The sequence below is a fragment of the Patiria miniata genome, unplaced genomic scaffold (genome assembly GCF_015706575.1).
Source record: "Patiria miniata isolate m_02_andy unplaced genomic scaffold, ASM1570657v1 HiC_scaffold_9, whole genome shotgun sequence".
NCBI classification, from domain to species: domain Eukaryota; kingdom Metazoa; phylum Echinodermata; class Asteroidea; order Valvatida; family Asterinidae; genus Patiria; species Patiria miniata.
Window position 1 is genome coordinate 26,973,534 of NW_024037076.1, and position 12,784 is coordinate 26,986,317.

General features: G+C 42.8%; 2 protein-coding genes across 2 annotated transcripts; one reads left to right on the forward strand and one right to left on the reverse strand.

Annotated features, from left to right (window-relative positions):
• Positions 1-1,762: 1,762 nt before the first annotated feature.
• On the reverse strand, positions 1,763-2,779 carry LOC119720627 (branched-chain-amino-acid aminotransferase-like protein 2). The gene has a single exon (XM_038190378.1). The coding sequence runs from the start codon at positions 2,710-2,712 to the stop codon at positions 1,882-1,884; it is 831 nt and encodes a 276-aa protein (XP_038046306.1). The 5' UTR covers positions 2,713-2,779; the 3' UTR covers positions 1,763-1,881.
• Positions 2,780-6,226: 3,447 nt separating this feature from the next.
• Positions 6,227-11,276, forward strand: LOC119720628 (UDP-glucuronosyltransferase 2B31-like). Its single transcript, XM_038190379.1, has 5 exons — positions 6,227-6,872; positions 7,961-8,285; positions 8,612-8,837; positions 9,065-9,284; positions 9,986-11,276. The coding sequence occupies exons 1-5, from the start codon at positions 6,265-6,267 to the stop codon at positions 10,275-10,277; spliced, it is 1,671 nt and encodes a 556-aa protein (XP_038046307.1). The 5' UTR covers positions 6,227-6,264; the 3' UTR covers positions 10,278-11,276.
• The last annotated feature ends 1,508 nt before the right edge of the window (positions 11,277-12,784 follow it).

A 12,784-nucleotide genomic window follows, 5' to 3' on the forward strand; every position in this document is an offset into this window, starting at 1 on the left:
AAAAAAATTATCGGAAGAAATTAAATGATATTACAGTGTAAGGTAAAAATATAGTTAACGAATACAGAATTTGTGTTTTGACCCCCAAAATGACGATTTGGGCCTCATTATTGTGAATCAAGCTGCTTCATTACACCGGCTAGTATAGGTCACGCCCACCAAATGGGTGACAATAACAAGTGTTTTAACATTGGAAGATTTTCATGTGTAAGCTTATTTGAAAGCATAAAGAACAATGAATGCAACAAATACAATTTTTCTGCATTTTGTGCACCCGTTTTAAAATAAAGCTCCGCCCCTCAAGTGGGCAATTTCCAGAATGGATCCGTCTCGAAATGTTAATCCAATGTCAACTTCAAAATGGGATAAACCACTATTATAAACAACCCCTTCATAAATGTAGCCACGCCCACAAAATGGGCGGAAAATATGACAATCGAAAATGCTGGAATGTTTTATCTCCTGCCCAAGTTCATTTCAAAAAATGGAAAAAAGAAGAAAAAAATATGATTAATGTTAAATACAGTTCTTCTGAGTTTTATTCTTTGCATGCATCCCAAATCGGCAGGATCCAAGGTGGGCCCACCTCCTAAAATGATTCTTAGACTATCTCGGCTCTGCATATAAAGTTTCATGCTTTTTACCACAATGTGTGCACAATTTGTACAAAATATAATAAGCCTATATATATATAGCTCCACTATATTACACACAATGTACGTGTGCCATTTATTGTAAACAATGTATAATTGTATATGGAATAAATATAATCTTTAAATCATTCTTAGATCAACTTTATCCGACTTTATTTCAATCTTTAGCACCATTGTTGCCATCATGGGGTGAATCTCAACACTTTTATTAAAAAAAAAACGGCACTTGTGCGCGACATGTTAATAAAACTCAAAAGTTTTTGACAGGGTTCCCCTGACCCACATCCGACCCAGAGCAACTTAAGAATTACCATTCCAGCACCACCCCCACCGCCATTTTGTGCTCAAATTGTTCAACTCCGCCTAGCTCGCGGACTATGGGGTCTATCCCAAGATTTTGCTTTGGGGGGGGGGGCTCACATTTTTTTTTTCGGGGGGCGGACTTTTTTGACGTTGGTAGCGCCACTTACATCCCTATTATATACTACTCGAAAATAGGCCACATACATACCACCAAGGTCAAATGGTGGGACTAAAGGAAAAAACATTGGGCGCGCCACTTGTCTGCAACTATTATAACAAGAAGAGCGCACGCAAAGTCGCAAACCAGCGAAGTGTTCTTCACAAAATGGCGCCCTCTTTTGTTCACAAAATGGAGTACAGTCACGATGAATTCACCCCTTGTGCACAAACTTTAAATTAATGTCCTTTAAATTGCAAACATGTTCCAATTATATTCACTGAATTTTTTCGACAGTATTTGCTGTTTGCTCTGCGATTTAATGCACGAGCGGTATTCATACAGGCCCTTCCTTCACATAAAAAAAGTGATTTTAATAGCGAATATAAAAACATATTCAGTTTCCCATCCCAACTCCCCTGAAAATTCTAACTATCGTTTTTAAGCTCTGGCAGGAGCTTCTACATGTCACTTGGTGGTCAGTCGGTCGGATGGTCTGTCTGTCTGTCTGTCTGTCTGTCTGTCTGTCTGTCTGTCTGTCTGTCTGTCTGTCCCGAAAATTTACCAAAAGTATGGTGTTTTATAATTATGTGCCATCAGCGTCGCATTTTTCGGCGTCGCATTTTCTCTGGCAGGGATCATTAATTATGATTGATTTCATGCAAGACTTTCATGCTAGATTATATTTTGTTTACACCCCCAGCTAGTTTGTACGCTTGAGTCTAACACTGCCAGAGCTTATTGTGTACTCGTATACTTGTTCTTTTCCTAGTCTGGAATAATTAAGCGATGTTCGTACAGGTAGTTGTAATACGGCAAAGCATCTTGGATCAGTTGTTGGAGTTCTGGTTTGATGGCGTCTTTCTCCTTTGCAGCGCCCGAGGTTGCCTGGTTGGAGTGGAAACAGGTGCTCTGAAAGGCAGAATTGAAGAGCCCGACATCCTTGTTGTTGCTCCACATCATCTTTGGCATTAACCAGTTGGAGGGTGGTTCGCCTATGAGCTGATCCCAATGGAATAGGTCTTGGCTGAAAGGCATCCCAGTGGCTTCGCACAGCAGCCGCAAGGCCTCCGCGGGTTTTGCAAGAAGGTCGGCGGCGTCCAACACCACGGGTGCTTGCTGACCGAGTGTCGTGGTGACATAGTCATATATATCAGCCAGGGCTTTGAAACTGGGCTTCTGCATGGACAATCTTACTACATCATCCGGGAAATACGAGAGTGCTTTGTCGAGAGAAGTGATTGATTTGGAAGGGTGGCGCATCAGGAAGACGTGGGTGTAGCCTTCGGGTATCATCTCCATGATCCGTCCTATCATCCCGTCGCAGATTTCTTTCCCGAGAATGAAGGATTTGCCAGGGTACGGCTGCTCGTACATCTCCTTCCATGACTTGATATTGAAACCTGGTTCCGTGTCCATGTCGCTTAAGTTTGCCTTCCAGTCGCCGGGACAGTCCGGCAGGCCCACCTCGTTCCAACCCGCCAACAACAGGAACTCGTGTATGATCAGCGAATCCGGGAGCTGTGACAGCGCCCTCATGAGGACGGTGGACAAAGATCGCGGCGTACTCCACACGAGGACTCGCTTTTGCGTTGCCATGGCGATCTGGGGAGAATGCTCAGCAGGTGGAAAACTTGCAGGTGGGAAGATGGAAATAGCTGAGATATTCGTTTCCTACACAAACACAAAAATGGGAGTGGTTAGAAAAGTAGGGGGAAGATGACAAAACCTCGAGCTGGCATAACTGTTTGCCACGGGGAGGGGTACTCGGGGTTCATTTGTGGTTAAGATGCTTACGTTTTTCAAAATTAAAGGCACTTTTTGTCTTCCACTCATTCAGAGCGGTTATGTCCTTTATGGTCTGTATTCAGATCATAAGGACTTATCGCCACAGCATTGGAGGTAGTCCTTATGCACATCACCGACCCCAACCCCTACCCATCCCCCCTCCTGAACACACACAACTGCCAGACACAAGAAAATGTTGAACCCTTGGCACTCGGCTTGATGCTCACCACAGCTGTACTACACTACACTACACCAGCAAGAGTCCAGCAGTCTCCAGATGACGAGCAGAGCACACTGTTCGAAACGTCGAGTTAAAACCAACTGGTTCTTCTCAGAACCACACAACTCACCAAGAGATATCTGTCATTCAGATGCTGTTAACGCAAACCTCCCATTCATTCATCGAGAAAATTATTTATTCCATCAAAACACCCCCTATAACACCACATTCAGTGGTGCCCAACTATGGCAAAACCTTCACGGGTGCAGAAGACAATTCCAATATCGCACATTTACCTAATTATTCAGTTCTGTTCATCAACTAATCGTACTCAATTAAAAAAAAAAAAAAAAAAAAAAAACATGTTCCACTTACCGGCAACTATAGGTAGTTGTCAGAGGGCTCACTTTTATGACCACAGCCCAGAATAGTATACGCGCATTATCATCCTTCACCTCTCAGCTGGTAACCGCGGGTAGACGCCTATCCTTGCGTCTTTCACGTATTAACTTGTCAGTCTGTCGGGTACCAGTGCACCCTTTCAGTCTCTGTTATGAACTCTTTTTTTTAGCGGGTTATGAGGTGGAGACATTCAAAGTTCAATTAGTCATACGATGTGATTCTATTTGCTTTATGATTAATCGTTGTTAAACATTATACCTTGTTGTTGGGAATATGATATTGTGGGCAAAATGACGTAAAATCGTCAGGTGTTATTTTCCGTTTTAAATGAATCGTTTAAAATTCACGACCGTTTTAAATCCGTAATTTCTCATCGAGTTTACAATACTTTCTAGTTTTCAGGCTTAAGATAATTAAAATAGTTCATTTCACTTAATGTATGCATATCGGATTTCTCCTCGTGTACATTTTCCATAAGTTGTAAACGAAAACATCTGTGACCCATGTTGACCCTCACGAAGCACGCGAATTTTTTTTAATAATTCACCTGACAGCGGTAATATTTCGGTTATGATAATCGGAGGAGTGAAGACTCCTTTTTGTCATAAATCTTCATCAATAAATTAAAACATTGCAAATCTCACTCGCAAGCCATCAGCTACGCATACCTTTTTAGTTTTAATATTACAATGTGGAAATAACGCATAATACCAGTGTTGTAGTCGAGACCGGATAGTCCGAGACCGAGACCAAGACCGAGATCTGAAGTTTCGAGACCGAGACCAGCCCCTTCAAGGCGGACCGAGACCGAGACCGGATAGTCCGAGACCGAGACCGAGACCGCTGATAATATATAACAATAATCTAAATAAAATACAAGACACATAATTAAAGTTGTAAGTTGTAACCTTTCTATTCACGAAGATTACAGACAGATTTTTGACCAGTGGCAGTGTTGACAAATTGATACATTACATCTTACTTGAGCAAGAAGTAGTTACACTTAAGAAACATGGGCTTTGATATGTTGTCTGCACCCAATCTTGACAAAAGTAAAAAGTTAAAGGTAGATGTTTCATATGTTATAGGAACTCGGATCCTAAACTCCACAGTCACCCCTTGGTTTCAGCTATGACTTCTAACGGATATAAAAGATGCAATTTTAATTTTACATTGGGCCTCTGTTTTTCTAAAATAAATATAGGACTTAACTTCTACTAAGACTTGTGTACTTGATTTTTAAAAAAAATTGGGAGCTAGAAAATGTTGAACTATTTTTCAAATTTCCGTCATGGAATATGGACTTGTACATTTATAGACCAACAACTGGGGACTTTCCAACATGCAGTCCAAATCATATATAACGATACGTTAACAAGCTGGACAACATGAACTACGGGCTAGCAAATGTATTAACTATCAACGGTACTGAACGAAGTGAACACAAAGTAATCGATCGAGCTGTAAATGCTAAATATTGCCGGTCTCGACCCGAGACCAGCCAAAATATCGAGACCAAAGGGGACTGAGACCGAGACCAAGACCGAGACCACAGCTCCCGAGACCGAGACCAGTAAAAAGTGATCCCAAGACCCGTCTCGAGACCTACAACACTGCATAATACTATATATCGGTACTTAATCCCCTTCCCCTTTTTGGAAAAGAAGGAGCCCTCTTGAGCTTGGTCCCCCTCGAGAAAATGTGTTGGGGCGCTGTTCAAATCCGACGATTATGCACACTAACAGACAATATATGTCGCGAAATAAAAAGAAAAGGGCACCCGTAACGGTAGATGGCACAACAAAAGGCAAGACTTGTTTTAAGGGCACTTGTTCAGAAAAAAAAAGGTACCTGTTAACAAAAGAAGGGCACTCTTTACAAATATGGGAGGGGGTAGGCGATGGTGTAGGCTATGGTGCTTACTTGAATTATTTTAACTGTTATTTTATAAAATGTAGCAATTTTGTAGTGATGTATAGCTCTTTAACCATACAAGTATCATGGTGAAAAAAATCTTTAAAAAAACAATCGCTAGAATAGTATTATTATACTAATTGAACACAAGTCACCAAAATCGCTATTGTCCAAGTGCACGTCTAGTGTAGTGTTTTTTGGTCTTCAAATTCAGCTCCGGAGCTCAGTCAAGCGGATGGAATAAAGCCGTCCGTGGACAAACAGGTTTGGCACGTGAAATGTTTAAACGCCCGTTTCGAGAATGACGTCAGTACTAAATCGAACGGCACGGGGCTAACACGAGTCGATATGTATGAGCTAAACGAACGCACCAAGCACCCTTTGAATTAAGTTAACCCTCAGGTCAGTTTTGGTCAACGATCATCCTTGAGATCTCAGACTCTTAATCCGCCTTGAGCGGTTATGAGGCTGTATTCAGACTAATTTGATAGGTTATGTGGTGTTTTTGGTGTGTGCCACGGTTTTTCTACCTGGTTTACGATTTATCGAGTCGTCAGTGGACCGTTGCTAACTTGTACGACTGAACTTACCGAATAGCGTTAATTAATATGCTCATCTGGCGCTGCATACCTTTGTACCCTTCGTGTGTGATCTCGTACAGGCAAAGTGCACAAAAATATAATGGGCGGATAAATGTACTATGTAGGCCTATGGTGTGAGATAATCATGCACAACGCCATATGATTTTGTTTAGTCATAACAGTGAGTGACGCGACGGCATCGTAACGTTGTGTTGTCTTCTGCTCAGTAATATAAAAGGGAACAAAATGTCTTCCAGACTAGTTACATTCCTTTGTTTACTCCTTACATCCCTCGAGGTGATATCCGCCATGGGTGGTTCCGATGCGAAAGACTCTCCGGCGGAATCACCCTCAGAGAAGTTCAAGTTTTTGTATTTCGGCTCCATCATTGGCGGCAGTCACTATTCGGCCCTCTGCAAGTCAGGCAGGGAATTGGTGAGACGACACGGCCACAAGGTTGTCTCCCTGATCAGCAGTTCCAACACCATCGACTGGCAAAAAGACGGTGATCTCTTCTCGTTCGTGGTCTTCAGCTCGTCCTACACCAAACGCGACAGGGCAGAGGTGATGGAGAGCGTCTCCGCCGTGCTCGTGACGGGTGCCCTTGCGCCTGTCTTTGGCCCGGTTATCTCGGGTGTGTGGAATGACCTGTCTGGCGTTGCAGAGATGTGGCTGCGTGAGTGCGACGTTCTGCTGGGCGATGCGAAGACCATGGACATACTCCGTGAAGAGAGATTCGACATGCTGGTTGCTGACGACACCGTACCCTGCAGCCCGCTACTGGCACAGGCTTTGGAAATCCCGTTTGTCTTAAACAGTTTTATGTCCGTGGTGCCTACAAAACACGGTCCGTGGTAAGTCCTGAAAACTATTAATAAACATATAACCACGCCAACACTTGATACAAAGAAAACAAGTGCGAGTGCACAATAAGCTCTGGCGAAAAATGCGACGCCGACGGCACAAATGGAGCACCATACTTTTGGTAAATTTTCATTTCCTCCTTCTGGATACCGTCCAACCACTACAGAAAAAAGCACGTGACTATAACATTAGTGCACATATTTTGCCTCCATTTCACACGATTTTCCTGAACAACTTGTAACAAACATTTTTGTTGAGTATTAAAAAAAATGTGAAAAATAAAATTTGGTAATAATTTTCTGGGAAACTTAAGGGCTCGTTTTGGTAAATTTTTCGGGGACATACGACAGACATATGCAAAATAGACGCGCATGCACATCGATCGAGACAAAGCCCGTGTTCCGAAAACTTTCGTCAAGAGTGCATTTACTGACGACGGCATAGCATTTCCTCAATTTTTGGTCAAATATTGTTGGTCAATTTTTGGGGACAGACAGACCGACCGACCGACCGACCGACCACCATGTGACATGTAGAAGCTCATGCCAGAGCTTAAAAAAAAAATCCAAATTGTGTTAAGTTGAACTTAATTTAAAGCTTCGATATGCAGGATTAACCCTCGACTCTGGCCAGTCTGAAACTTGTAGCAGTAACCAATAACTTTATTTATTTATTTAAAATATGAAATACATATATTTACTTCTATTGACAAAGTGTTCGTTCGATGTCTCATATATAAGCAAATAACTTCTGAATGAGATAGCAAACTGAAAAAAAAATCGGCCTAGGTTATTAATAGAATTAGCTAATTATTACTTTTCAATTCAGTTCTCACGGGATAGGCTATGTCCCGTCAATTTTAGAATCGATTATCCGCGGAGTCCGGGTACCTGTCGAGTCGACTCGCAGGAAGGATCTGTTTGTACGCAAAAGCAATACCCCAATTAAAAAAAAACTTTTAAGTTGCAGACGCCCCAATAAAATTACTAAAACTAATCATACAAGTTATATATTTATTAGAGAGTATGGACGGTGCATTTGAATGAACATCACCTTTTCTTCACTTTTCATGCCGTAGGACTGGTTTACCAATTGACCCTTCCTACATCCCAGAGCGCTCCCTTGGTTTCACGGACAGAATGACATTCTTCCAGCGAGTCCAAAACGTCCTAGCCCACACCTACTACGGGTTTTATCATTATCGTCTGGGCCTGGCTAACTTCGATAGTTACGATGCACTGAAAATCAAGTACAACATCAGGCCGGACATCAGCACCTTCGAGTCGCACAAGCAGGCGTTGCTGCTGCTGTTGCACGGAAGCTTCGCTCTGGAGTTCCCCCGTCCCCTGCTGCCCAACACCGTCCATGTACTCCACACTCCCGGACTCAGCTCCAATCAGACGGTGCGTGCATCTTCGCTTGGGTAAAAAAATGCAAGATAAGCTTTTAGCAAAGGTTTGAAGTAAAATTGTTTCAAATGCATGCTTGTAGTTTTATAGCCGTCCCACTTTGCACGCGAAGTTTGAGATGTGAAGTTGCGGCTTCTCGAATCGATTTTTTTTAGGCAATATAGCTTTTCTACCTAATAGCCTTTTTGTAGAAACGACGAGAATGATATGGCGAAATTAATGTTATAGCGGAAATGAATATGAAGCACGTGCGAACTTGTGAACACAAAGTTGAGTTGGACCATAGACCAACTCGTTTGGATCCCTTTACAAATTGACAGATCGAAGACGACGTCGCGGAGTTTCTAGGTGCAGCCACCGACGGCATCGTTCTCTTCTCCTTCGGAACCTTTGCTCGTTCTATGCGAAGCGAACAGGCACAGATGTTTGCTGACGGCTTCGCCATGCTACCGTATCGGGTTCTCTGGCAGACCAGTACGCCACCGAAGCTGCAGCTGGGGCAAAACACCAAACTTGTAAAGTGGCTGCCTCTACCAACAGTTATGGGTGGGTCGAGTAGTTACAATAAAAGAACAGCCTGAATTAGACCCCATCCCCCCCCCCCCAAAAAAAATCTATTCCATTCCATCCCCATTCATTCCTAGATTTTGGTCGACAATTTGTTTTTATTAAATTTGTATATTCAGCAACGTATATATAGTCACTCTTTTAAAGTATTTTTCGTTGTAAGTTCAGTTTGTTTTTAAAAATGTTTCATTTTGTTTTAAAAACAGAACACCCCAGCGTCAAGGTATTTGTGAGTCAATGCGGTGCCTACGGTACGTACGAGGCGATGTGGGCCGGACTGCCCTTGGTGGGCATACCGCTGCAGGAAGATCAGATGGGCAACATTGACCGGATAGTGAACCGTGGAGCCGGGTTATCGCTCGATATCACCACCTTGACACCCGAGATTTTGAGCCAAGCCATCCACGAGGTCGTCAGTGAACCAAAGTGAGGCTTCTTTTTGTATAGAACAATTCGAGAGTTTGTGATAGGAAGGGGAACCCGTGAAAATTTAGTCATTGAAGTGAAAAAAGTAATTTGAAGATCGGTAATCAGATAGAGTCTCGGACGAATGGGGGCGCTCGTCCCACCTCCTCCCCCAATCAACTTTGTTCAACTCCGACGAAATTCCAATGAAAGCTGTTTAAAAATGCATTTTTATTTCAGAAAATGTCCCCTCAGCACAATTGAGACAAACTTGAGTCGAAAGGTTGGGACAGATTACCAAGATCGGTGAACCGTCGGTTAGGCCCGGACTGCTTTCTCTACCAAAACGCTTTGTCCGGTTTTGGCTGAATGGAATGCGTGTGTGTACAGGTTATCCTATACGACTGAGGACTTAGGACGATGGGGCGTGTGTGATAACAATGGGCCCAAGGACCTGGGTACTAGTCCTCAGCCGGAGAATTTCGTGTACAAACCTTATGGGAGCTGTTGAGGACAAGTTAAAGTACAAACAAAGGGAACAAAAGAAGGGAACAATGGAGGGTCCTCATACTGGCGCAGATGTGTGTGTATGTGTGATTTTTTTTGTCAAATCAACCATTCTAAATTTGGGAGAGACTCATGATTCACAATCTTCGTTGAACTGGGGTTTTGTTCATGACTGTAAAGCTAACATTCCTCGGATGTTATTGTGCTAAATCCAGGTATCGTGAAAATGCCCGGCGCGTCTCTCTGATTCTACGGGACCTTCAGACCTCCTCTCCCCCTGTGGAGACGGCAGCCCAGTGGATCCTACACGTTACCAAGTTCGGCGGTGAACACCTGCGACCGGCCATCCATGACCTCAGTTACATCCAGAGGAATCTTCTAGACGTCTACCTCTTTCTGTTTGTGGTCTCAGCTTCAATGATGGCGCTAGTCATAACTTCGTGTTATTGCTGCTGTTGCAAGCGCACGCGTCGAAATGGCAGTAAAGACCACGTAAAACACGAATAGGGACAAATTGCAGGAATTTTTTCAGATACTTTTTTTTAGATACGTGTACCCAAAATTCAATTTTAGTTTTAACCGAAACTTTTTTTGGAGTCTGCTCAACCTCGTCCCAAGGGAGTACTTTATTTTCAACCACGTTTTCAATAGCGAGAGAGCAAGTAGTGTGGGCGTACTGCTCGACACCATGGGAACGAGGTTGGGTCCTGTTACATTGGGCTGAACGGAAGAGTGTTTTGCTGCATTAAAATGTAATTTCTGTTTCAATATTCAATAATTTTGAAAGCATACTTTCAAAGCATTGTGTTGGATAGTATACCGTCTTATACTAGTAAATGTATAGCCTATATGAAATGTACTACATGTAACCTACTGATTTCATATCCCCGCGACTTTGTAAACGTGGAGATGAATGGTCACTAGTGCCCTGTGATTAGCAATCTTGAAAAACAAAATTCGTTGCTGCACACGTTAGCATTTGTTCATGATCGATGTCGTCACTGTGTACATGTGTTGCCATTAGGATCATGCGCATTTAGCCAGTTTTTGCCAAATTCTTAGGTTTTATTAGATCTGTACTTGTATTATTGCAAAGGTGTGGTAACTTGCCCTCGCTGGCTACATTTTGCCATTTATGAAGCCCAACAGCTAGGGTGTACTCCTGCAGTATAAAAATTCCCATAGACACCAGTGCTACTCTGTATGCACGACGATGGACTCTGTATGCACGACGATCCTACTCGTAGCCCATTATTAATTATTAATATTATTTTTTAACTTTTTCACAACTTTGCTAACTACGGTAATTGGTCTTTGTTTTTATCTTTTTTTTCCTGTTATTATTCGTCTGTTTTGTGTAATGGCATGCCTGATACAAGCTATGCTTTTAAGGTTTTGCCACCTCTAGTGGCCTTTATATGTTTAAGTACTTATATTACTTTTTCATTTCTGTCATGAAGAGGAAATAAATGTGATTTGATTTTGCTAAATGCCCATACTTCAAAATTCGTTTAAAACTACTTAGAACACTAACAGGTGTTTAGTGCCGCACAGAAAAATGATGATCAACATGTCATTTTTCATTTTCTTTTCAATTTTTGGTGGGTTGACCATTGAATTTTCGAGAAATTCTCACCCAAAGAAGACTACCCCCCTAAAACGAGTGAGGTTTCTCCAAAGCGGAAGAGTAGCCATCTTGAAAAAAAACCCCGACCCGTCCACGACATGGATTGTATTTTTTTCATGTGTAACACACTAAACTGTATCGGTTAAATTATTTTTCTTGTTTGACGAGTTCTCATGAAAATAAATTTCGCAATGTGACACATCATGACAAATTAATGGACGACCGTTGATACAATACATTTGATATTTCTTGATGTTATTGCCAGAAACAAGGAGTTGTTGGGTTGACCGTTGACTTTTCAGTCGAGAAATTCGCACCCAAAGAAGACGACCACTGAAACGAGTGAGGTTTCCCAAAGCGGAAAAGTAGCCATCTAGAAAAACGATCCCTCCACAACATGGCTAAATACTTTCGGCCAAATTGCATCCAAAATACTCGGAAGCCCCAAGTCCGGGCCAGAGGTGCCCTGCATTGCCGTTGTCACATGAAAATCCGACTCCTATGAAAATCGGACCCCTTTTTCCCTTTTATTGGTTGATCCCTCGCACGTGACAGGTCACTCGCCCCAAACGATCCTAAAAATAGCATAGTATCGTACTCACGCGTGCGCACTACTACCAATGAGTCCACATTTCATGGAGTCGGATATTCACGCTACACCTTATCTAATTCAAACGCCCAATTTTATGATTGCTCTCAGAACTCTCTAACATACATGTAGAATAAATATGAGTGAAGACCCTATAACTTTTATTCTGGAGCTCGGCGGATGGATTTTTGACCTACATTGTATTTACACGGTTGTAACCCAACAGCCGCAGCTAATAATGCCTCCGATTGAACCACAGAACCTCAGATTGCACCGGGCCGTAGGTTTCGTGCTCGCAAGTTTCACATTGGGACATGAAGACCACCCCCCCCCCCCCCCTCACCAGTCTTGGATCAGCCTGAACGGCCTGCAGGGTCCTCGCTCCGTTAATACACTTTAAAACGCATTGAATGCCCCCTCCTGTGATACACAATTGGCAGCACAGAATTGCCAGTCTTGGTCCCAAGACGGAATTTGGATTTTGCTCCGAGCTCCCCTGATGATGCAGCTCGCGTCCCGATCACCGGCAAGCAAGCAAGCGAGGACAAACCGTCGCGGACCACTGGTAGAGAGCCTATGAGAAGGCGTTCCCAACAAGATGATAAAAACCAGTCTTGAGAATTGTGCATTATATGGAACAAACTCCAATTCGTCTAAAGTTGAGACCCGGAAACGCGCCGGGATTTTTTTTTTAACTATGCGCTCCCATGGAAAAAATAATAAAGCATTCTATATAGCGCTGAGGCCCCAGTGGGCTTCACAAGAACTAAAATACTAGGTATAGAACAAATTATGTAC

What these genes read in the sequence shown, in the direction of transcription:
- LOC119720627 (XM_038190378.1), bottom strand. Translation starts at nt 2,712, where the DNA reads ATGGCAACGCAAAAGCGAGTCCTCGTGTGGAGTACGCCGCGATCTTTG.
- LOC119720628 (XM_038190379.1), top strand. Translation starts at nt 6,265, where the DNA reads ATGTCTTCCAGACTAGTTACATTCCTTTGTTTACTCCTTACATCCCTC. An exon ending in CCTACAAAACACGGTCCGTG is followed by an intron (nt 6,873 to 7,960) that starts GTAAGTCCTGAA and finishes TTCATGCCGTAG; the next exon opens with GACTGGTTTACCAATTGACC. An exon ending in GCCTCTACCAACAGTTATGG is followed by an intron (nt 8,838 to 9,064) that starts GTGGGTCGAGTA and finishes TTTTAAAAACAG; the next exon opens with AACACCCCAGCGTCAAGGTA.